Raw genomic sequence first — 27,470 nt, forward strand, 5'->3', positions numbered from 1 at the left:
ACCTTTTTGTCTGAGGAGTTGACAAGGATCTCAACACAGGATTTGAAGCTTTTCTCCTGTTGCTCTAAAAGAGCTTTATAGAAATCCTTTTGCTGGTCAAGCAATTCACGCACCTGAGCCATGGAAACGGCCTCCTCAAGGTTCTCAGTCTGTTTTCTTGGTGGCATGACAATGTCCAGGTAGCAAACAAAACCAGCTCAAATGTTTGTAGAAGCTGGGCCTCTGAGTATAGGCTGACTCAGGAAAGCAGAGAAGTAGGCCGAAGAGGATCCACCAAATATCATAAGTCACTAAAAACATCCAGAACTTTTGACTACTAGTCCACTTAGATTAACTATAGGATGTCAAGTAGCACTTGAAATTAAAGACTTTGAAGACTTAGAAAAGCAGAATAATAGGTAAAACAAGTTGAGGTATCAGGAGCTCAAACAACCAGCTGCCAAAAAAGCAACCAGGTCTGGCCGATGAAACAGACCAGTCCACAAATTCATCTTAGGCATTTTATTTACCTTGAAAAGTGCATTAAAGAGTGCAAGCCGGTGACAAATACAAAAAATAATAATACTGGCCAAAATGTTCCAAAAATACAATACTTGCTGGCTAAACTTTTAAGAAAAACAAAAGGGGTACTGTTACATGCTTATGCCTCCTACAGTGAGGCCCTGGCTCACAGCTCTCCCCTGTTATAGTCTCAGCCTCAAGTCACACTGATCTTTTCCTCACTTGCAGAATTCCTGCTCTTAACAGATGGGACTAACCAAATACAATCATAGTAATTGGTATCGATTATTATCTCATACAAAGGCCAATCCAGGCCCATGAGTACCACAGACGAAAAGTCCAAATTTCATTCTGACCCCTCCACGAAAAGGCCTCGTTGTCCTGACCCCTTATCTATCATTTATACATTATGGATAAATAGTGTGGACTTAGACTGTTTTTCGTCTGTGGCATTCACTGACTTGCTTCTAAATTTATTTTCAATTTATGCCAGTCAATACATATTTCAGGCACCAAACGCATACAATGAAAAATGCAAAAGAACAGGAACAAACACCCCTGCTCCTCTACAGTACTTGGCAGTTGGCACCCTCCAATCTAGAGAGGAGTGCCAGCACTGCAGGGGGGAGACGGGTGACAAACATAATTCAACTTCAGTGTAGTAATACAGATATAAACATATTTAAAACTCTTTCAATCATTGTGTGAATTACTAATAATGTCATTTGTACAATATATATGATTATGAACCGTCACTTCCAATGTAGCTGGTTTGTCAATTGATCAAGTTGACTTAATTTGGCAGGTCTGTGTCCACTCCTCACACAAGTACAGTAATACAAGCACACACACACACACACACACACACACACACACACACACACACACACACACACACACACACACACACACACACACACACACACACACACACACACACACACACACACACACACACTCTCTCTCTCTCTCGTCATTCAGAGTTAAGGCAGGATGTGTCCTAGGCTAGCAGACAGATGGGAGGCACACAGCTGGTGGAGGTGCACGGACGTACAGGGAGATGTGTGTGTGTTCAGTGTGAGCACTGTCTCCACTCAACATGATCCCACATTTCATCAACACATCTGTCCTCAGCAAACAGGGTAAGTACAGCCTAGGGCTGGCCAATTAACTCAATGTCTATCCAAACTGGTATTTTACAAACAATAGGCTAACCCACTTAATCTTGGCTCATGTAGGTTCATCAAGAAGCAAGGTTTCTTTTGGCTACATTTTTATGTTTGTTTGCTATGGCCAGGGATAGGCTATATCAACAAATGGACACAAAGATTATTATTTTTTAATCGACTAAATTGATTAGTCTACTCGATCCACAACGAGTTGTGAGATTTATACAGGTATGTAGATCGGCTATTTTCAATATAGTTTAGTTTAGTTTAGTTTATTCTCACAATAAAAACAGTACAAAAAGATACAATAAAAGAGAAGTGTGTGCAGGTGAGAAAAGAAACCCAGGGAGGGCTTATATGTGGTTCTCACCAAAGTTAATACCGGTATACAAATAGTAATATACAAATAGTAAGACAAAGTAATCAAACATAGGTATGGAAAATAACAATATGTTTTTATAATCATTATTAATCGTAATCGAGGCAAAAGTTTGAAATAACCGTGATGTTGTCATATCGCCCAGCCGTACAGCCTAACACAGCCAAATACTGTTTATTTGTTTAACCAGCAACCACAAATGTAACTAAATTGACCTGTAAGGGGCCATTTGGTTACATTTGTACGCTCTCAGAGTTACAAAGTATACACTTGAGTATATTACTGTGTAGCTTAAATACAATACGCCTGAATTCCTTGGATGGGATCTATAAAGGTATATCTCTAAGCTTTCTGTATTAAACATTACATCATCATCATACTATAATTCACTCAATGTCTGTCTGTCTGAAACACTGTCGTAGCTCCTCACTGGATGCACCGATCGCTCTGACTTTTCACACAGGCAATGACCATAATATTATGGAGGTCTTAACAAATCCCTTTTTTCAAATTAACAAATTATTGATTAATAATTAATTTTATAGTGCATTCAAATTGCCCATCATCAGAGCTACAGTTACAAGTTTAGCAGCCGTTTCAAATTTAGTGTATACAGTTGATTTCTGACTAATGTTGTGAACCATTAAGCTCCTGTTAAATTAAGAATATCATAAATCTGTCTATAATTTATATAAAAAAGCCTTTTAAAATGCCAGTGAAAAGAGAGAGAGACTGCGGTATGTGTCCTAACCATTGAACTATTGGGTCTGTCTGTCTGTCTGTCAAAGTAAGCCTACTGACATCATAGTGTACTCTCATAACGTGTTCTGCAGTAGTACAGATGAACCACTTCTAGACTTAGTAAACTGACCTGAGTTGTCTCTGTACTTGGACCGCCTTTTTTTCTGTCTACACCCAAATCTCTTTGCCAAAAATAGCCGATCTACTGAACCTCAGCATCCATATTCTGGGGGCACTACGACATTTCTCGTGTATCTGTATTTTTTTATATATATAATGTTCCCCCGGGAATATGGGTGATGGGGATCAAGTGCTTGCAGCAGAGTATAATATTTGTCCATTCTATCTTTCACTTGTCAAATAGACAGAACAGTGTATGCTGAAATGTGATGATCACAAAAACTGTTTTCCGCTGAGATGGACAAGATTGAATACACTATCTCAGATTAAATGCAAACAGACCCAGATATGATTGGGGCCAATAGATCAACATCCCGGGTTTCACTCTCTTGGCAGCAGACGTTCAAACATTCGGTTCCTGGAAACTAGACTATGGAGACAGCTTGGCTTGGCTCTGTGTTGTAAATCAATTATCACATTGGCCAAGGTTATACAGCCGCTGAACTGCCGGCTGGGGTTGGATAACAAAAGGTAACAATGAATGGCCTCCGATAATTTCTTTGCCACATACACATCGCCTTATTTATTCACAAAGACGACGAGAAAACAGCATTTGATCAATACTCCCATTATCTATTTAATTAATAGATTAACGCTTGTGTGACAGAGGAAATGGCTTAGTTGTGCGATCCTGATAGAAACTCAATCTAAGCCATTTAACTACTTATGTCCCAGTATACTTTATTGTGCAATGAATAGTGGTTGTAGCTGAGCGGGTAGGAACCAGAAGGTCCCTGTTTCACGTCCTGCCCCCTGTATATGTGACAAAGTGCCTCTGAGCAAGACACAGACGTCAAAGCGCTATATTCTGATAGTAATCAGAGTGTTTGTTCAGTAACGAGGTTCTCTCTTGTTCTTTAATAAACGGAACATATATTTGGGCTGCAAATTTTCAGCCAACCAGAGAGAGTACCCATGTATCAGCTTAAATTTGATAGTGTTACCGTTCCAATTTTGTCTGTTCATGTCTTTGTGTCATTACATCCATTTCCACTTGTTTATCCTGTATCCTGTGTGAGTTCTCTTTCATGATTGGATACAATTGGTATCCCGAACTGAGAATGAGTTTTCTGTTTACTAAAGAGCTGGAGAAATGAGGAGACTTACTGAACAAACACTATTTTACCCCAAACATATCACTTACCCTACCTTTAACCGTTAACTTCTCCCCGATCGCTGTATAGCTGTACTGCTTAATATAGTTAAATAATCGATCATTTCAGTAGCCAGAGCGTCAAAATGTCAACAAGGCCTGCACTTGAAAATGTGCATGACATTATTTCAATAAACTAGAAATACACAAATGTTAGAGGGATGAAACCGTATCGAACTCAATCAACTTTAACAACTGTCCGACACGGAAAGAAGAAGACTAGGGTGATTAGTTAGATCATTGTCATCACCTGGATGGGCGAGTCATGTATAACCTCCCCAAATCAATTATTAATCAATACCTATTTTTGTCATGTAGGCTACACACACACACACACACACACACACACACACACACACACACAAGTATAATGCTTAATTAATTTGTTGATATACTAAGATATATATAAAAAAACAAAATAACAATGTGCTTCTCGATTAATTCGATCAATCGAAAAAGCCAACAATCGCTACTAAGAAAGTAACACTCTATAGTAAAACTACAGTAGCTCATTCATTCTCCCCTCCAGAGCCGTTCCTGCAGTTTCTGAACCAAACAGCGTTCTGCAGTCAGTTTGAGGGGGGGAAGTGGTACTGCTACATCCTGCTGGTGTTCTTCACCTTCGCCATGCCCGTGGGCATGCTGGGCAACCTGGGCGCCATCATCAACTACACCTGCTTCCAGGAGCGCTGGACCAGCAGCAGGGTGTTGCTGCTCAACCTGGCCCTGTGCGACTCGGCCTGGATCTTCACGCTCCCCGTCACTATCTACTTCAGCCTACAGAGGCCCTACCTCAAAGGTGCAATAAGGGATCTTCTTGTTGTTTGGTCAAATAAGTGTAGTAGCGCTATATTATCATAGTCATCCTTGCTGTGTTTCAGTAACAGGGTTTTCCTGTCTCTCCAGCTCTTTAATATAAATATAATGTTCAGGTCAGCGTTGGATAACCAATTGCATCCAATCAGGAGAAAATACTCCACAAATATTATTGATCAGCTTGTGTTCCAGTTCCAATTTTGTCTGCTCATCACTTCCAATTTAACTTGTTTGTTGTTTTAAATCCAAGAACTTCAATCTTAAAGAATGGTTACACTAGACAACGAAACCTGTGACTTTATGTAATCTAATAATCTAGACTAGTGCACTTTAACAGCTAATCCTGTATTACTTGAAATCAATACTGCATTTTATGCACAAGTTACTTTTTGTTACTAATCTGTATTGCCCTATACAAAACGCTGCTAAACCACTCTATAGATTACACCCTTGTACATTGTTCCTGTATACATTTTTATACTTTGTTTCCTAAATGTATTCCACTGTCTGCCTGTTTTGTTTTTATGTTTTGTGGATTAGCATGTGGATTAGTTTTGTAGATTAGCATCTTTGCAAAATCCGGTATTAGTTCTAATTATTTTATAAAAAAAAATTAAACCAAAACAAATACCCATTCCACTCCCTTTAAAGACATCCAGATATTCTGCCAGTTCAAGAAGGTCTTCTTCAACATCAACATCTACGGCAGCATCCTCTTCCTCACCCTCATCAGCTTCGACCGCTTCGCCGGCACGGTGCACCCCATCGGCTCTCTGCGCTGGTGGGGCGTGGGCCGCGCCAAGCTGTGCACGGCGTGCGCCTGGATTGCGCTCTTCCTGGGCTCCATCCCCGACCTGTTCGTGGCGTTCGCCGTGCATCGTCCGGGCGGCGTGACGGCATGCATGGACCACATCCAGGGCCCGTTCGCCTACGTCAAGACGGTCACCATCGTCAAGACGCTGCTGGCCTTCGGCCTGCCCTTCGGCGTCATGCTGGTGTTCTACGTCATGACAGTGCGCGTGCTCCGGGGGCGGGGTCTCGCCAATTGCAGGAGGCTCCGGCGCGGCCAGCGCGGCGGGGTCTGGGGGAAGCCCCTGCGGCTCCTCACCGCCGCCCTGGTGGTGTTCGTGGTGTCCTTCGTGCCGTACCACGTCATGATCATCACGCTGGTGTTCATGAGGTGCCGTGACCAGGTGACGCCGGCCAACACCCACGTCCTATACGCCTCCTACGAGTTCTTCGAGGCCCTGTGCAGCGTGAGCAGCTGCCTGGACCCTGTCATCTACATCCTGGACAGCGAGAAGCTCCAGAACAGGCTGCTGGCCTGCAGGAGAGGCCAGTACAGGAGGGCGTGCTGCAGAGCCAGCAGGAGGGTCGAGGCCATTCGGTGACATTTAGAGTTTTGTGTGATTGTGTTAAAGAACCACAAATAAACATGAATTTGGCTGCGGACCCATCTGAAAATATGTTGTGCCAGGGAGAACATTTGCGTTGATAAAATGTTTCAAAAAATATTAAAAAATGTTCAAATGCAAGGTTATAGCAGATCTACAAGAACGGGTCACATCGCAATACGTTGTGAACCAAATAGCACATGTAGGGTACAGTATGCAGGGTTAACCCTTCAAGACCTGAGGCCATACAAATGCCTTTTAAATAAGTAGTTCTCACATTTTAAAGATGTTTTTTAAAAATTGCAGATGTACAAGCTCGCAGCGCGGCACTTGCTTGTATATCTGTGATCTTTAATGGTAGGTGAACTGTCCCACAGGGCCCTACTCTGAGACACAGACTGAGGAGAAACTAGAAGAAGTGCCCTTCGGGGCACAGGTCTCCACCAGGATTGATATTTGGATAAAATCTGAAGGACTAATATTAAAAAAAGAGTGTTGCACATAAATGGGCCTCCTGGTGGCGCTCGGAAAGGCAGAATTGAAAAATGCAGGCCAGATGTTTTTCCTTGGGCTGTAGGGAGTGTGCACATAATGTTTTGTGCATACAAAGTTTTATGCAGATCGGTGCATGTAAAGACGTGACTTGGCCTGTTGCACCACCATGAGGCTGATTTGAAAAATGTCAAGTGGCATTGCTTTCTCAGGCTAGTGGGATATGCGTGCACAGTTTCACTGCACTCGGTTCATGATTTCCAGCATTTTGTACAAAACGGGCCAGTCTTGAAAACTTTGGAAGGCAATCTTAGCCAATCAGTGTAGAATCTGAGAAATCCAACAGGCTCGCCGTGATCACATGACTACACAGATCATGTGTACAGATTTGCATGAGATTTGGATGAAATTTGTGCTTCTTCCACTAGTGTCTACAGCATAGAATCATCTTTATTGTCACAGGTTTACAAGTGTATAACAGTGGGTGAAATTCATCTAATGGTGGTATAGGTCCCTGAGGAAAGGAAAAGCCAAAGGCCAATCTGATGATTGACAGGCGAAGGTCATCATGCGTTGTTCTGCATTTTGCTGTCGGGCAGAAACCTCTTATCTCTATATTTTAACTTTGATGTTTTAACTTTTTTGTAAATTGACGCCCTACTTGATACAACAGCGTCCCACAAAAGCATCAAAAGTAGCAGCAGTAGCCTCTGCAAGCTCCAAGCTCGTTTTGCTATTTTTGAATTTGAATCCTGAAATGTAACAGTTTTGGACGTGGTATTGGTTTCAACTTTCCACCCGACAGAGACAATATTATGGTTCTAGAGAAAACAGAGAGAGAAAAAAAAAAAAAAAAACAACATCCAATCCTCCTGGTAGCTGTGTGTGGTGAGATGGGATGGTGGCAGTGCTCACCTGCTGGCTGCTAGAAACTAGAAAACAGCTCCTAATCAAATATAGTGTTTGGCAGTGCACTGCACTGGAAACTCAATCTGAAACAATGGATGGAATGGAAGCAGTCATGATGAAAGAAGTAAACAGAGCGGGCACTGGAAAACCAAAACATTCCCCTGTGTCTGTTTGTCACATCTGATGCACTGATACTCACTTCCTCGAAAGTATTATTTTCTCCATTTGCTGCTTCTTGTCTTACAGCAAGCGCTGTATGTTAAATAGTGGTATCAAACATAAATATCAGACGGCCTGTGTTTAATTCAGTCTGACCAGCAGCACGGAAACGTGATAAAAAAATGAATGTGAAAATGAAATGATGGCTCCTTTCTTTCTTCTATGAATTATCCGGTGCCGTTTCTTGTGAATGAATGAATGAATGAATGTGCATGTTCAGAAATATTCATAGCCTAAATGTTCACATTCCTTCCAAAATGAGCTGATCTACAGTATAGGGTCAAAGTGGTTAAACTGCTTTGGATGCTATATTAAAACAGTTTAAGAGCCATAAACGACAAGACGTCTAATTGCCAATCATGGACCGGATGCCACGGTCGACAAGACGTGCTCCCTTGAAAAGAAAAGAAAAAGGGTGAATCTGTGCACTGTGTGAATCTTGTTTAAGTGCACTGTGTGAATCTTGTTTAAGTGCACTGTGTGAATCGTGTTTAGGTCCAGTACATGTGTTTCATATATTTCAGGGCATGCTACTTTCTTTTCCCATTGTCAGCACGCCTACGCTCCTCAGTGTTCTACACCAGTGGTTCCCAAACTTTTTAGCCTTCGACCCAAAATAATTTGATGTCTTCCCGTGATCAAAACTAGTGAAAAAAAGCCAATCTTCAAGCTCACAATGCGGCGCAAAGCATAACTGTGCCTTGGTTGTGTGCCTGATGAATCCGGAGATGTGGGTGATGAAAAAACAGCTATAGAGAGACCTTGTTAAAACATGGCTATGAACCAAAGGAGTCATACGTCTTCAGTAAATACGCAATTTCCTTCTGGTTGTTTTTTCTCTGTTTGCCAAATCTCTCGTCATTATTCGTTCTCTCTCTCTCTCTCTCTCTCTCTCTCTCTCTCTCTCTCTGTGTGTGTCTGTGTGTGTGTGTGTGTGTGTGTGTGTGTGTGTGTGTGCTAAACAAACACCGGTGGTTTAATCATTTGAACCCATTAAGACCAGGAAAGCATCTGGTGTCATTTTAGATTTTAGCTTGTTTAAGCATTATTTTATACTTTGGCTATTCAAAAATATGTAAAACATGAACATTTGTGCAAATCTTTGAATATTCTTTCAAAGCGAACATTTTTAACTCAAATCCTTGCTTCTGGGAGTCCCTGGAACAAAATATTTTGAGATGGGGGTCAGCGGCAAAAATACATATAATTTAGGTGGTCCTTGACATGAAAAGGTTTGAGAACCACTGATATTTTAGTAACGTATAAGTATTCCCAGAAAACTGTTCTCGAATCGATCGATCTAGAAGACTTTTAAAGAAAAAAAAGGAAATACCGTAACATATTTCTTTTTTACATTATTATGATGTTATGTTAAAATCTTTAGTGTTTTGCCAATTCATTTGGGGGCTGCAATATCCTCACAACCCACCAGTAGGCCCCGTCGTACAGGTTAGGAATCACTGTTGCATTGTGACACTGCCCATGTGTGAAGACATGTATTTCCTGTCCTGTATGACAAGGTAATATATATTGGTTAAAATATGGTTGAATATTTAACCCTGAAATGTAGTGTACAGATAAGCTTATTGTTTGTGTGTAGTTAAACCCTGGTCATTAATTTTCTGTTGACAAGGTTAGCTCATAGCATAGGGGGAACTGTGGGGAAAAATAATGTTAGTAATAGTTCCAGGAAGTGAGGTACCAGGAACATCTATAAAAGTACAGGAAGTGAAGGCGGCCACGAGTTACATTTTAGGTATCAAAAAGAGTGTTTGGTGGTGGTCAGTGTTTTGTCATTTTAAGGCCAATACTAAACCATAATCAGACATTGATAAACCACAGAGGAGTGAGGCAGGAAAACTTTGAGATCTGAAGAAGAAAAGTTTAGTCAAAGAACATTTCTGAGGGTTTATCTCTGAATCCATTCATAGCTTTTGGACAAAGGGGAACCTGCTATGCCCCCTGAATTGAAGGTTGGGTGAGGAATATACTTTTTTCCTTTTTTGAGCAATGCATTTCCTTTTCATGTTTTGACTTCATGGATTACTTGATTTTCGTAAAATAGAAGAGTTTAAGTCGGATAAAGATATTGTAATTTAACTTCAAAAGTAACAGTTTTGTTGGTTTTATGGTTCTGATTGTTATTTTAACAAAAATATAACCAAATATTACACCACCTTTAAATGAACATGGACATGTGTACATTATTGTGTATTCCTATTAATGCAATAGGCTAAATGCTAGCCGCAATTTGCAATTCTAGATTTTTTTTCTAATGGGATGAATCTAGAGTTGCAATACCCTCCATTGACTCCCGACTCATCCAATTTGGTTTGCGATCTGCTTGTCTTAAACGACGTTAAACTCACCAACATTGCAGCTGTAGTCCAAGCTTGAATTATCCTCTTTCAATCTGCCAAGCTTGTTTTTCATAAAAATCCACCGTAGACAATGTTATGAGCTACTTTCTGTCAAGAAATTATGTGCAGGTGATTCTTTTTCTAAGTGCTGGAGTTTGGAAACAATCGTCGTATGTCACTGAACGGCCCTAGGCTGTGTACCACCTGTTTCGAATTTGCACATAAACATAATGCAGACAAAAACGAGTGCTTTCAAACTGCAACACTTAGAAAAAGGGTTAGGGTCTTGACAGAAAGTAGCTCATAACATTTTTATGAAAAACAAGCTTGGCAGATTCAAAGAGGATAACTCAAGCTTGGACTACAGCTGCAATGTTGGTGAGTTTAACGTCGTTTAAGACAAGCAGATCGCAAACCAAATTGGATGAGTGGGGAGTCAATTGAGGGTATTGCAACTCTAGATTTATCCCATTATAAAAAGATCTAGCGTTGCAAATTGCGGCTAGCTAAATGCTAGCCATCTGCCGCTCAAAAGGACATTTAAAGCAAACACTGTGAATTGTGTTCAAGTAGCATTTGCCCGAGACCCATGCCACCCTGTCAGCTGCTACGGCACTACATATCACAGCCCTTGCTGTGCGACATGTTGCGTGTGTGCGTGCACGCACGCACACACACACAGACAGAGACACACAGACACACCATCATTCATTTTGTCTGACTGCATTCAGTGGCAGATAGAGATATATTATGGACTGTTTGCATATAAAACAATGCAGATGCTATAAAAGCCAGTGACTTTTATTGTCTCAAAAGTTGTCACAGTGAACCGACTGCTCTGGCAAATGGCCATCTGCTTAAGATGATGAAACCACCGGTGTTTGCACCCACAGGGCCGTTTTTATGCAGGCAAGCATGTGTACCACACACACACACACACACACACACACACACACACACACACACACACATACAAATATACGTACATACTGTATACTGTACAACTCTAGCACCCTCTCTAAATTGGAGGTGCTTAAGCACACATAAGCAACAGTGGCAGCCCTGGCATGCTGGCATGGCAGAGTAATAGCATGTGACACAACCCATATGGCACCCTCTGGGGCTACAGTCATCGGCATCAGAACAAGACGAGGAAAAATGAAGCTCCTCACCACAAAGCAACCAAAGACTGTATGTCATTGTCTCTTCCACACAAACACATGGATGAGCCTGTAGGGAGTTGGTTGCAGTATACTGTATATTGAAGCTGGATTTCGTTCCGTTCTGTGATCAAAGAGGAATCTCTCATTGCATTGATATGTTCCCAAGCTGCAGATTTCTCTGTATACCAGCCTGCCAAGAATGACACATCCATGCAGAGATGATTGACTAAAGGTTCTTACATACTGGGGGCGTATTTTATTGTGCAAATAATTCGGCTGAAAATACATTTCTACATTATGTGTGCATGTACTCCATAGTACATACCGGTACACACAGAATGGTCTCTGTCGGGCGTTAAAACATTTTTTTTTTTAAATGATTTAATCACAATCTCTTGTTAATTGGTCAATTGGACATAATTAATCACTTTGACTTAAAAATAGCAAGACAATAGCCTATGTATCTAATATATCTACAAGCTTGTAGATCAGCTATATGTTGAATGATATGACAAAGTAGGACATTATTTAATGAAAACTATACAACGTTGAAAGAAGGAGATACAAGGTTTCTGCCCGACAGCAATGATCAATTGCTCCACAAGAAAAAAATGCAATATTCATTGAAATTCAGAACAGGGTCACTGCCAACAAATTAGCATTAACCGCGTATGAAGGAGGCAGATAGGCCTATATGAAAAGTGTTGATGTGAAATTACTTTTATTCGCCACCTTAGTATAAATACCCGTAACGACTTAAACCACAGCATCCATATTCTGGGGAAAACCTTCACAGAAAATAGCTGATATGACAGATAGATGGATGGATGGATAGATAGATAGATAGATAGATAGATAGATAGATAGATAGATAGATAGATAGATAGATAGATCTTAAATTAAAACTCATCTCTTCAGATTCCACCTTAGACCGTAGCATTTGACAATGACGACCACGCAGTCTTATGCAAAGGTTAGAAATGTAATTTAGATTACGGTTATGTAGACAGATGCCAAGTCCATTTGTTGACCTGGCATCCTATATACATAGTTTGTATACTTTCAATGTACAGTACAGATTTTTCTTTCTATATACTTTTTGGACTTTAATACTACTTTTTTGTTTAGCTACAGCAGGGGTGTCGAACTCAACTTGGGGCGAGGGCCGCATTGGTCAAAAGGTCACTTGATGGGGGCCACAACCAGTTGCGGATGCACGCTCGATGTCTCAAGCCCAACACACACCGGCTCCGTCCGACGCGGCGCGTCAGCGCACGTCGGACGCCGCCGGTGTGCGATAGGTTCATTGAAAATAATGGAGGCGGCTGTTTTGACGCGCGGCGTTCGCAGACGGTGTGGGAGGCCCTTCAGTCAGTCACTGCTATAATATCTATCTATCTATCTATCTATCTATCTATCTATCTATCTATCTATCTATCTATCTATCTATCTATCTATCTATCTATGTATGCTCAGACCCAGCCAGCCAGCCAGCAAGCCACACACATAGTGCTCAGACCCAGCCAGCCAGCCACACACATAGTGCTCAGACCCAGCCAGCCAGCAAGACACGTACATAGTGCTCAGACCCAGCCAGCCAGCCAGCCAGCAAGCCACACACATAGTGCTCAGACCCAGCCAGCCAGCCAGCCACACACATAGTGCTCAGACCCAGCCAGCCACACACATAGCTCCGTAAGGGAGTGGTTGCACCACTCAAAAAATCTTCAAAAAACTGAAGAGGCTACTGGAGATTGGAAAACCTGATTTGGACATGATCTGATGCAGGACAATGTCACTATGACAGAAAGAGAAGATGGGTCTTCACACATTCACACACACACACACACACACACACACACACACACACACACACACACACAACTTTGTCCCTATAATGTGCACGGCACCGTTCCACTTCATCATATCACGCAAGAGACGCCACACACCAGTATCGAAGAGAGATAGTCACTTACTCACTTGTTGTAACTTGTAGGGATGCCACAAAGTGACCATCAGCCAAATTGAATAGTCGACAGCTCTGCCGATTAATAATCGATTAATTGAACCCACCCCCCATATTAATCAATATCAGATAAAACGTATAAGATTTTATATTATGCACATGCCATGGTCACATAACCATTATATGTTGAGTGCATGCTTTGATGGTTACAGTTATATAATCAGTTTTGATGAGTAAACCTTTGTGGAGATCTTCTCAGTTCTCATTGTATGCTAGTTACTGCCATTCAGGATGGAAAATGAAATCCATTTGGATTGGCAGGCACTTAACAAGCAATCGTTAACTGTGTCTGTTAGAGAGAGGGGCAGAGAAGAGTGGCTTTGCTCAACTTGATTTATACTTATATTCTCCACTCTGATGAAGGTACATGTTCGATATATCATGCAGCCTTACTTATAAGCCTATATTTTGGCTATTAAAAAAAAAAAAAAGGCAGGCGGGCCACATTAAATGACATGGCGGGCCACATTTGGCCCGCGGGCCTTGACTTTGACACCCATGAGCTACAGTATATCCCAGATTACTGAGGCGCTACACTGTCTCTATGCATTTGATGTAAGTGTTTCCCTTGCAGTAATCCTGCCGGGATGGCTTTCTTCACGTATTGACTGGGACTCTGAATTACCCTTCAAACCAGCTGCAGGGAGGTGAATACATTATGTTAATACAGGGACTGATGCAGCACAAAAGGGAAATTAGAAGCCGCTTCACTTCCTCGTTAGGGGTTATGTGCAGACAGATAGGCACTGGTTGTCAATGTAGGCTCTGGCCATAAACCCGCAGTTATGGTGCTGCATAGTCAGCATATTTTGGAATATACCTATGCTAAGTTGAGCGTGTGGGTGTGAAAAATAGTGCAACAAAGTCTAAAATAACAGATTCTCAACGTAGGGTTTGCGGCGGACCACACACTGTAACTCTGAGTGTCTATTCATTGATTGATTGATTACACATTGAATGTACATTTTTGATAAAAACAGCACGGCAGTACAGCCACGGAAGCTCTGCTAATAGGATGACACAAAAAGCCACAACTTGCACTCAATTAATCAGCAAGACATACAATACGTACAATACATCACATATCGCTCCAGGAGCGTCAAAATATATATATATATACAAAGAATATAGGGCCGTGGGGTGGGCACTACCAAGAGGATCCTTCCTTGGAGCTCGCTGAGGGTGTCCATTTAGTTCTGTACACTCTCAGACCCCTTTTCCACCGGTTGGTTCCCAATGGGAACCGGTTCAGTTCTTTTTGGTTTTTAGTCCATGAGCCAGAGCTCCAAAATTGGTGGGCAAACTATACCCTATATTAAATAGTTTATAGGATAAATACAAGTAAATTAATACATGATAACCCTTCCACAGTAGTACCTTTTTCATATTTTTGATTATTTTGCATATTATCCTACATAATGCCTCATTTGCATATTTAAAAATGTAAAATTTGTAATACAACAAATCATTGTCTTCGTGTAAGTACTCAATTGGGGAAGTTTAATAGTGATAACAATCTAATATAGGTATGGTTTTGCACACTCAATTCATAATTAACGTTCCAATTTTGGAGCTCTGGCTCATGGACTAAGAAACAAAAAGAACTGAACCGGTTGCCATTGGGAACCAACCGGTGGAAAGGGGGCCTCAGAGTTAACTATAAAAAGTGCCCCTTATGGCACAAGTCTCCACTTGGAGTCACCATCCAGGGAGTGTGTGTGCACAGTTTGGCGTTGACCGGGCCAGTGGTGCCGGAGATTAGCTGTATGCAGACGGACGGACGGACACACACACAGGGTTTTTAGTTTTAGTCAGTCTTTTGAATAGTTAACATTTTAGTCACATTTTAGTCAACTGGAATGTTTTAGTGTTAGTCTAGTTTTTATCGACTAAATATCATAAGATTTTAGTCGACTACATCTACAGTTGATTTAGTTGACTTAAATGTATTTTGGTGGGCCTTGATGCCGTTGTAATGGCTGATTTTACACTTGCTGAAAATAGCCGATCTACAAGCTCACAAGTACAATGTGTCGCGTTGTGAGTTTGTAGATCGGCTATTCTCATTGTAAAATGACTTGTACTCGATCTCTTGTCCACTAGTCCCTCCCTAACAGTCTAGTTTGTTTGTTGACGAAATTGTCAATATATTATATAGTTTTATAGTCATCATAGCTTAGTTTTCATTTATTTCCATTTAGTTTTCGTCAGTGAAAAAAGGTAGTTGACGAACATGTTTTGTCTTACTTTTAGTCGACGAAAACAACACTGATTTGTACACTCTCGGAGTGATAGACCTTTATGTGTCCGTTTGGGGTTACTTTGTAGACCCATAGTGGCCCGGGCCCCGTACCAGACTTTGATAAGCAGTGGTAAGTATATGGGCTCAGATCCACGCCAATATTATCTGTGTGTTCGTAAAAGAAAATGCGTAAAAAAACAATCTGTAAAAGAAAAATGCGTAAAAAAACAATCTGTAAAAGAAAAATGCGTAAAAAAACAATCTGTAAAAGAAAAATGCGTAAAAAAACAATCTGTAAAAGAAAAATGCGTAAAAGTTACAGATGCTTTTTTTGGTTCCCCAGTGATATCACTGCCAAAAATGACATGACGGCTGAGAGCCAATCACTTACGAACAGAAAAAAAAAAAACTTAAGTTACAGATGTTTTTTTTGGTTCCCCAGTGATATCACTGCCAAAAATCACATGACGGCTGAGAGCCAATCACGTGAGGCCTTTTCCTCTACCCAATCAAAAAGCTCCATAAGTCTGCCTGGCAACTGAGGTTGCCATGTTTGTCTGGGGCTACGTTATAAGTATAAGTATAAGTTTATGAATTACAAGTTTAGCTATATTATATCCATATCTTGTCTTAAAACAACCACTCAATGGCATTATTGACTAATTCATTATTTTATAATGATATATATATATATATATATATATATATATATATATATATATATATATATATATATATATATATATATATATAAGTTTATGATTTACACGTTTAGCTATATATCCATATCTTGTCATAAAACAACCACTCAATGGCCAATTGACTAATTCATTATTTTAGTAGCCTATATTAAATAGGGGGGTCTCAAGGTTCGGGGACCCCCAGGGACCCCCGGGACCCCCGGGACCCCCCAGGGACCCCCAAATGGTAACTCATTTTTCAACCGTGACGGGGGGTTGGCTTGTATATATATATATATATATATATATATATATATATATATATATATATATATCATATATATATCATTATAAAATAATGTCGCCCCCCTGGGGGCGTCTTTGGGGGTCTCAAGGTTCGGGGACCCCCCAGGGACCCCCAAATGGTAACTCTGTCATTTCTCAACTGTTTTGGACGGGGGTGGGCTCGTTGGAATTGTGTCGCCCCCCTGGGGGCGTCTTTGGGGGTCTCAAGGTGCAGGGACCCCCAGGGACCCCCAAATGGTAACTCTGTCATTTCTCAACTGTTTTGGACGGGGGTGGGCTCGTTGGAATCGTGTCGCCCCCCTGGGGGCGTCTTTGGGGGTCTCAAGGTGCAGGGACCCCCAGGGACCCCCAAATGGTAACTGTCATTTCTCAACCGTTTTTGACGGGGGTGGGCTCGTTGTGATTGTGTCGCCCCCCTGGGGGCGTCTTTGGGGGTCTCAAGGTTCGGGGACCCCTGGGGACCCCCAAATGGTAACTCTGTCATTTCTCAACCGTTTTGGACGGGGGTCTTCTGTCGTATGTCCTTAGACCTTTAGCTCCGTTGCAGCAAGCCAGTCCAGTGTGTCATTGTCTAGGTCAATTAGCCCACGGTCACCATTCGGTGGCCGGTATATAGGGCAGCTGGTCAGCACATGTTCAACAGTCTGTGATGGGTCCCCACATTCGCAGTGGGCACTGTCTGTGAGACCCCACTTCTGCATAGATGCACCAAAGCATCCGACACCCGTCCTCAGGCGGTTTAGGGTTAGAGGTGCTGGCCAGGAACATCTGTGGGATCCTCAATGTAGTGGTGAAGCCTGGATGGTTCTGCTGCCTTCCACTGGTCCCTCCATCTTGCCTTCACCCAGGAAGCCTTGGAGGTGTCGGCTGGTGTTGTATGGAGCAGTTCCTGGGCCTGTGTGGCAAAGGGCCGCCGGGACTTGAGACGCATGCGCTGTGGTGTCTCTGTGACGACCCCGTGGAGGAGGTGGGCCTCGCCATGTTGTGCCAGCTAGACGCCTTATCAGTGCTGCACGGGCGGTGGTCTTTCCCTTGACGCTGTCCAGGTGTTGCTTAAAGGACAGAGTTCTGTCGAGCTTCACTCCAAGGTATATCGGGGAGGACTGGTGCTCTAACCGGGCGTTGTCAACCATTGTCAACGGGTTGCTTCCCTGTTGTAGAGGTGGAACATTGTTGCCACAGTCTTCTCAACACTGAGCTTCAGGCGCCAGTCCTTCAGGTATGAAGACAGGATGTTTATGTCCTCAGAGAGGCCTTCCTCTATTGCTTCCCAGGTTGGTTTGCTGAGCAAAATTGCCAGGTCATCTGCGTAGCCGTACTTCCTTGATGTTGTTAGGGGTAGGTCGTGGATGTAGATGTTGAATAACATCGGTGCCAGCACCGAGCCCGTGTTGGAATCGTGTTGCCTCTCTGGGCACATCTACAGTACCCAGTTGAATGCATATTCCTCCTTCCTACACTTAAATATAAATCCCAACAGCTATAGCCTATGTACACCCACGCCAATAAATCACACCTGCATATACAAATTACCCATCATGTTACAAAGCTCTAACACTAATGTAACTGCCTCTGTGTCAGTCAGTGCAGTATTTTTCAGTTATTTATTTAGGTAGGAACCAAAGTTCTCTAGGGCGAATCGCTTGGTTAAATGTCCATATCAAGTGATATCTGAAAAGTGTTTGAGAGAGAGAGCTATAGTAAGAAGAATATGCAGATGAATATAAATGGTTCTCTCTGTCTCTCCCTCCCATCAATAAAGATCTATCATAAAATGAGTTACCATGTGGGAGCCCCCAGGGGTCCCCGAACCTCCAAAACCCTGATAATGCGCCCAGAGAGGCGACACAATTCCAACGAGCCCACCCCCGTCCAAAACGGTTGAGAAATGACAGAGTTACCATTTGGGGGTCCCTGGGGGGTCCCGGGGGTTCCCTGAACCTCCAAAACCCTGAGAACGATTCCAACGAGCCCACCCCCGTCCAAAACGGTTGAGAAATGACAGAGTTACCATTTGGGTCCCTGAACCTTGAGACCCCCAAAGACGCCCCCAGGGGGGCGACACGATTCCAACGAGCCCACCCCCGTCCAAAACAGTTGAGAAATGACAGAGTTACCATTTGGGGGTCCCTGGGGGTCCCTGAACCTTGAGACCCCCAAAGACGCCCCCAGGGGGGCGACACGATTCCAACGAGCCCACCCCCGTCCAACACAGTTGAGAAATGACAGTTACCATTTGGGGGTCCCTGGGGGGTCCCTGGGGGTCCCTGAACCTTGAGACCCCCAAAGACGCCCCCAGGGGGGCGACACAAAAAAAAAAAACGGTTGAAAAATGAGTTACCATTTGGGGGTCCCTGGGGGGTCCCGGGGGGTCCCTGGGGGTCCCCGAATCTTGAGACCCCCCTATTTAATATAGGCTACTAAAATAATGAATTAGTCAATTGGCCATTGAGTGGTTGTTTTATGACAAGATATGGATATATAGCTAAACTTGTAAATCATAAACTTATACTTATAACGTAGCCCCAGACAAACATGGCAACCTCAGTTGCCAGGCAGACTTATGGAGCTTTTTGATTGGGTAGAGGAAAAGGCCTCACGTGATTGGCTCTCAGCCGTCATGTGATTTTTGGCAGTGATATCACTGGGGAACCAAAAAAACCATCTGTAACTTAGGTTTTTTTTTTTTCTGTTCGTAAGTGATTGGCTCTCAGCCGTCATGTGATTTTTGGCAGTGATATCACTGGGGAACCAAAAAAAGCATCTGTAACTTTTACGCATTTTTATTTTACAGATTGTTTTTTTACGCATTTTTCTTTTACAGATTGTTTTTTTACGCATTTTTCTTTTACAGATTGTTTTTTTACGCATTTTTCTTTTACAGATTGTTTTTTTACGCATTTTTCTTTTACGAACACACAGATAATATTGGCGTGGATCTGAGCCCATATAAGTAATATAAGGCCTATAAAGCGACGGTGAGACGGATGGATTAGTATTATGTAACTGTATGAAATGTAATTTGGCTGACCTGTTTCCTGGTGTTTCCAGTGATACAGATGGGAGGCTCTCCTTCTCTCCCTTCTTCTCCATTCACTCACTTTGTCTCTTTAACCATTTAAACCCCAGCATCCCAATCTGGGGGAACATTTGGCTTTTGAAATTACATCATATGGCAGCCAAGTCTATATGGACTTTTACCGTTTGTTTAGAGCACTTATAGGGTAGCAGCCAAGTCTATGGACTTTTAATCGTTCGTTTAGACTCTAAATAAACATTATGGTGCTCCTCACTTCACACATGTGATTTTTATTAATTGTGTACCTTTCCACTGTAAACAGTGTGACATAAGATTCAATCAGTGAGATACAGAGATCTCCATAAAAGGGACCCAGACAGAGGAAGGAACACTGTTAGGCAGGTACAACTGGTAGCCTACAAGAGGTATATTGCATAACCTGATGCGCATGCATTCCCGATTTGCATCGTTCCTTCAAATCAAATCGAGCTTTATTTTATCGAGATTGACCAAAGTCCTAAAAAATATCTAAAACTTTTATGCATATAAAATCAAAATCATCTTAACAATTATGCATGTGCAGTGTGCACCCACATGGAAACAAGACATGGACCAGATCAACTGACGACAAAAAAAATCAGGAATGATCAAATAAGGCTCAAACTTGCATCGTTCCCGGATAGATCGGTGCCCACCAGTCTAGTCCAATACAAAGCACAATTTCTCTTTAATCTAATCCATGGTTGGATGAAAACAGAGCACACATTAACCGTAAGACACAAGCTCACATACCCTGTATGACCCTGGTTGGAAATACAAACGCATAATGACAGCCATGGCTCACACTGTATGACCAGACCCACTTCAACTGGAGAGCAAAATAGCCTGGAGTGGTTTAATGGAATGGCATAATGTGTAGGTCATCCCCATGGACCTCCAAGGGAGACTTAACCCATATATTGTGTCCCTAGCCATTCACTAGCGACTAGCCTCTATCGTGCACTTACAGAAACAAATTGTTGCTGTCGGGCTGAAACCTTCTATCTCCATATGTTTGCATCTTTTTGGTATTTCTTCACAAATGAATGCTATCAAGACCTTGCCGTGACTAAATGATAAAAACATTGGATCCATTGGATTTTCTCTGAATCATTTCTCAGATTGTGGTGTTCAATCTGATACAAAACAGTAGGCTACTAAATCGTCGCTACGTTGCGGTTACAACATTAACGCTTTGGATAACTTTAAAAATGACCGTATCCAAAAGATTGCTTAGGCAATTTTGCTTCCAGTTCACTTGGGGGTCTTCATAGTAAAGCAGCCGTGGCAGGGAGCGCCATCTGGGCGAGGGTCAAGTCCTGGCAGCCAATGTGTTTTAAATACTGGTAGTATAGTACAGGGAAGGGCAGGTAAAGATGTATGCTGTATACACAATCACCGTGAAACAAAGGATCAAATAGGAACAATATAATTCGAAAAGGCTTGTGTGGAGGTTGTTCTTATAGTCATTTCACAACCTGTCAATTGTGTGGAGAGAATGCAGTTTGTGTGAAGCTCGTGGGAAGGTGGAGATATTTTACTAAATGCACATTTCCTGCCATAACATAGGCCTGTAGGAGATAATTACAAAAATAATTGTGTAAAATTGCATATATTGCAATAATAATGTGTGGTTACCACAAAACAAGGCACACCTGGTCTTGTTTCACAGCACATGGTGCATTAAAGGTACATGCAAACCTTTACTGTCCCCGAGGGGGGATGTGTCTTGAGCAGTGCTTTACATAAAATGTTTAAATAAAACATTCCAGTAGGATGCTGGCCATAGCAACCTCTAGTCTAGAACAACATTCCCAACATGCAGTGAGTCGTGAGGATATCGCAAGTGGGCCCCCAAATAATTGGCAAAACACAAAAGATTTGATTCGGAAAATGCATGTTCCACATAACCGCTCGTACCGGTTGTATTCATCTATACCGTTTATGCCTTTTTATTAGCCTACGGGCCGATTCATACTCTTATTTTACCGCTGTTTCTGCGCTGTAGTGCCGAAATGATTTTGGCTCGTCAGAAATTTTCAGTAGCACCGAAGAGATGACTTTAGGACGGTAACCGAGAGTCTAAGTGATCATTACTCATGGTGTTTCCATTCTTGGCATGCGGACCTATAATTGCTCTTAACATGTACCTAAGCAAAATCTAAGGTGCTTATGTTGTTGCCCCACTTCTCAGCTTAGCCTACGCCCTGCGTTTGAAAGTTGTAGGAGCATTGTTTTCAATAAAAAAGGTGTTTTGATCCTCTCTGTCTCGGAATCTGGCATTTTCCTCCATTGTAAATGTGCAACAGAACATTAGCCGCGTATACTATACATTCCATGCGGGAATACACAATGAAATGATTTATAATGACAATGAATAATGCCCTGAAAATATGTCCACCCATCTCAGCAAAATGAGTGGGCCTGAACGTTATGAGATTTTCAAGTGTGCCCTGAATTATCTAGAAAATATAACTATGATGGCGGATCTCGCCATCATAAATGCCTGTTTTAGGCACCTTTGAGCAGAAAACACCTCTCAAACACTCAACATCTCTTTATTTCTGTTGCAGTTCATCCTTATTTTCTTGCACAATCAATCATTGAAGTATTCACATGGACATTTTGTTCACACACACACACACACACACACACACACACACACACACACACACACACACACACACACACACCATCTGTTCACCCTCATCTCTGTGCAGTTTGTTGAAGGCTCTCTCTCTCTCTCTCTCTCTCTCTCGCAGAACCCTCAGGCCGAGTGCGTAGAGTCCTGACCTGGATCAGTGATGGAAAGTAACTCAACTAATTTACGCAAGTACTGTACAAAAGAGTATTAGAGTATTTAAATGTTTTTCAACATCACTTTATACTTCTACTCCACAACTCTGATTCAAATATGTATTTATTTATCTTTTATCCACTACAATTATTTGATTTAGATTATCTAACGACACTGTTTCGACAGATGTCTGAATGTTTCACCTTTTACCATTTCCACTTTTCTTCAAAACACACTTTTTCCTCTTCCACCTACAGATTTTGTGCAAATCTCACAAAAAATGGTACACATGATTTCTGGACCTATCCGACAGGCAGAATTTTCATATTCCGTATCGTTCAGCTGTAATCGCCTTCCAAATTTAGTGGGAGGGGCCTATTTTATAAAAAAATGCCACAAATCGCGAACGGAATGTCCAATCCACCCCAAGTTTTATTCACATGTCAAGGGTGGTTTCATCAACAGAGAGCACAAAGCAATTCCACTTTCATCCATAGGAGGCCCCACAAATGCGGAATATTTAAACGTTTGTTGCAAAAACATGCTTTTTGGGGGATTAATTCCCATCCTAATTACTTACACATGATCACAGGGGTGACTTGACATTGTAATTGGCTAGCAGTGGGAGGGGCCTATATTTCCCAAGGCGTCGAGCCAACCACACTTCGTAATTTCCCCACAAGTGCACGGGCAAGTGCCTCTGACACCTCAAAATACATCATATACAATAATCTATTACATCGCTGTACCCACACTGTACATAATTTGGTGTACAGTTTGACACCTTTTGAAAGTGCTGAGAACTTTTACTTTTAATACAGGCAACTTTTACTTGTTGTAACAGAGTATTTAATTTTCTACATTGTGATATTGCTACTTTTACGTAAAAGGAATCTGGTTACTTCCTCCACCACTGACTTGGATAGACTTATTTAAGGAAGCAACTTGACACGTCGGCAAAATAACGGATATGCTTTGCCCACACTGTAAGTTGCAGCCACGCGCAATCTTCATTACCATCCACCAGCTGTTTAAAAACCCAGAAGAGACGTGTGCTGTAAGCTGCATCTTGCATCTTCTTGGAGCGACTGTCTGGGAGTAGAGTGAAACCTTAGAGTATATATTAATAGAGATTTCTCCTCCCATCTACTTGCACTAATTGCTCAACAGCGCATGAGGCGATTTGACTCCTCCTTCCGGGTAGGAGCAGAGTGCATTCTGGGATGGATTGGGCCCAAACACATGAACACGCTGGCCGTTGACTATCATTGCACGCGTTCACGTACGAAACAGCGGCGTTCACGTATGAAACAGCGTTCACGTGTCATCATGAATGTGCACAATGATAGTCAACGGACCAGCGCGTTCATGTGTTTGGGCCAGCACTGCAATACCAATTTCGCCTCAGGGTTTCCTCCGGGTGCCGTCTCTATTCATATACTTTAAGAGTGAAACTGAGAACCGACTGGAATCAGTGTTGCCAGATTTTGCGAGAGAAATAAGGAACCATATCTATAAAAACAAGTCCCAAAAAAGCAACTATAGGCCAGATGAGCACTTTAAACCGCTATACATACATCGGCTATTTGATTACAAGCTTAACAATTTTAAAATAGTGACAAATGTGGAACATTTGGAATTTTTTAGCAACACAAATCTGGCACGGGGGTCCCTGGCAGAGTCCAAATAATATTTTCAGACAGGGGGTCCACGGACAAATACATTAATTTGGGGGTCCTTTTCAAGATGTTTGAGAACCACTGGTTTAAACATTTAGGAAGCAACCCCAAATAAGTAACTATACACTTTAGAAACAAGCCCAAAAAACAGTTTTATCCTGTCTGATCCAGGAGCATGTACCTTTTACTACCAATATTTACAAGCAACTTTACAGATAAACAAGCCCAAAGCCGTGTATAATAAGCACACATGTCAACCCTGACTGGAATGCTACAGTATGTGACTAAGTACTCACATTACACTTTTATGACAGTCATGCTGCTTAGCTGCTGGAACAGCAGAAATAAGGCTACTAGTGGATTCAGAGTAGTTGCACATTACGCACCAAACATACATTTTACAGAATTTTATGTCATGGCTGATGGCTCTGCAGCTGACAGGGGCCCTTTCTTGCTCTGCGCTGTTATGCCTTAAACTTAATTGTTTTGAGGCCTCCACCATCTGCTGTCAGTACGGTAGCCTAGTCCTGGCTAGAAAGATAATGACGCCGACTGTTCGGCTGTTGGAGAAGCCATATGAAATAATGTAGCCTATATTGGTTATTTCATTGTTTTGAAAATAGTTAAACTCAAAAGACTAAAGGATGCGCTGGATCAAAAATCACCATGGAACGACAAGCCTATTTTTTATATCGATGTCTGAGTTTATGCACATTCACTGTCTTGTCTTGTATTGTGTTTGATATATTAACCTATGAGGTTAGGTCGGGGAGAAGCAAACCACGCCTACTATATTTAGGAGACCATTTGTAGGCTTTGTGTACCATTTTGCCTATAGTGGCTCCAATGAAGTTGGCCCATCTTCATAAATAGACCATCTTTGATCAAGCCATGCTCCGGGCTGCTAGGGCTTCTGGGAAAATGAGCTCAATGCAAGTGAACGGCTTGTTTGGACTACAACATGCTGTGGAGGCGGTTCTTGTAGCATTGTAATGGCAGCCTGTTTTTCTCTTCAACAACAAACCATCAGACTATTTTTCGCCTGATTTTCGTCGAACAAAGCTGCAAATGCTATTTTCAGCATGCAACCAATATTGTAAAATGATCTCTTGTCCACTAATCCCTTAGTCTAGTTTTTAATTTGTTGACGAAATTGTCAGTATAGGCCTATATTTAGTTTTAGTCATCATAGCTTAGTTTTTATTTGTTTCCATTTAGTTTCGTCAGTGGAAAAAGGTAGTCGACGAACCTTTTCGGTTAACGGGTCAATCAGATCAGCATTTTAGCCCTGATGAAGACCGCATAGGTCCAACAATGTTTTATTAATTAAGGCTGTTCCCTCTTTTAACATTGAGTGCCCAGACCTCCCATTTGTTTTATCTCGTCTGATCCAGGAGCACCACGATTTTTGTAAGCCATCTTTTCGGCCGGTGCCTAAACAGTGAAATCCTGGGCTCTAATCTCCCTCTGCCAACCTGGGGAGAGCACCGAACTGAGCTCATGCTTCCTTCAATGCATGAGGAGTGAGCAGGCTGCTTCTTATCACTTAACAGGGTTATTCCAACCAGTTCCTTTCCCCTCCACACACGCATGCGCGCGCAAGCACAAACACACACACAGTATAACATTTCGAGCACCCACTCTATTTCAACTGCTAACCACAAATGCCACACAGTGGGGCACACACATAAGCAACAATGGCAGCCCTGGCATGGCAGAGTAATAGCATGTGACACAACCCAGATGGCACCCTCTGGGGCTACAGTCATCAGCATCAGAACAAGACGAGGAAAAATGAAGCTCCTCACCACAAAACTACCAAAGACACGTATGTCATTATGTCTCTTCCACACTAATCTCTTAAGAACAGATTCCGAGCTGCGCTACTGAATCTGTCGGCATGGGCATTCAGAATGTATACATTGTTGTTAGTGGGAATGAAAACATATAGGTGCCGCACCGGAAAAGGAGGGCTCAGGGCGGACAAAACATCCTGTTATCCACATTCTATTTGGCGACCCCAGAGGCAAGTTCAAAGTAACAAACAGCAGAGGGTGCTGTTCTTTCCGTTTTTTGCAGATGGGTTCCCAGGTTGCTTCGTGCACACAAACACATGAGTATGTCGAGAGTTACAGTATATGTTGACGCTGAATTTCCATCCCTTCTGCGATCAAAGGAAACTGACTCTCATATCACATTACACTCACATTGTTTGCTTAAGTAAAAGTATTGTAGAAAATTCAGATCCGTCTAAAGTGAGTGGTGCAAAAAACTCAGCTTCCCATCATGCACCTGTGCACAGTGTGAAGCTCAACAGTGCCACTTTGTCACCTGTTGGTACCCTATACATATACACATACATGCAGAGGCGGAAGGTTCCTATAACTGCAGCGGGTGCAGCCACGCAGCCCCCCCCCCCCCCCCCCCCCCCAGCGTGGAAAAAAAACGACAATGACAACATGAGGGGAAGGGAAATTTCAGTGGACAGTGGAGGGATATACTGCATAATGATATATTTTGCCAAAATGCCAGTGGGTTCATTTGCGCCTCTGAACCCACGGATTTGACGCCACTGCATACATGCATACATACATAGGTATACATTAGGTATGCGGTCTAGTCTAACATGGACTCAGGGGGGTGGACGCCTCTGCCTTGCATAGTCCCCAGTGAATAGGCACGTTGCCCTTCACTGGTAACCCTATTTTGGAATTATTTTTATATGAAGGTATTGTGGGCTGGGATTTTTTTCAAAAAAGCCCCCCTTTTAAATACATACACACATACATACCTACATACATACATTTCAGAAGTTGAAGCAGTTTTTAAGGACCCACTTTTAGGCCAGTGCAACAGAGCATGCTTTTGCCTTTTTTTTAAACCCTACCCATTTTAACCAAATACATACATACATGGGAGGGACATGGGGAGGGACGGACATAGTTGGGCATTGGAGTGGCTGCACCCTATGGTGAAGATGTAGAAAGATATTGAGTAAATGTACTTAGTTACTTACACCACTGCTCTTCGTGCGCACACAATTTGCAGGCTTGCAATGACACATCCACAGGGGCCCTAATCCTGTCACATATCGACTACCCTTCAACTACTCGCTTTTTATAACTAAAACAGATGTGCAAAATGTCACAACATAGAATAAATTACATATCCGTATATGATAGTGCAGCTGTGTGAAAGTCAATAAC

At 42.2% G+C, this 27,470-nt stretch overlaps 2 protein-coding genes across 3 annotated transcripts in view; one reads left to right on the forward strand and one right to left on the reverse strand.

Annotated features, from left to right (window-relative positions):
- Nucleotides 1–27,470, reverse strand: part of tmem117 (transmembrane protein 117) — a 92,252-nt gene that overhangs the window by 54,916 nt on the left and 9,866 nt on the right. The gene's annotated exons all lie outside the window — the stretch shown is intronic.
- On the forward strand, nucleotides 1,601–6,330 carry LOC308313831 (P2Y purinoceptor 1-like; the record flags this gene model as incomplete). The annotated part of the gene is made up of 3 exons (XM_080761160.1): nucleotides 1,601–1,643; nucleotides 4,653–4,922; nucleotides 5,591–6,330. 3 exons carry the CDS (start codon nucleotides 1,601–1,603, stop codon nucleotides 6,328–6,330), a joined length of 1,053 nt encoding a protein of 350 aa, XP_080617286.1.

The sequence above is a fragment of the Protomyctophum bolini genome, assembly GCF_963924005.1.
Source record: "Protomyctophum bolini genome assembly, chromosome: 4".
Classification (NCBI taxonomy): Eukaryota; Metazoa; Chordata; class Actinopteri; order Myctophiformes; family Myctophidae; genus Protomyctophum; species Protomyctophum bolini.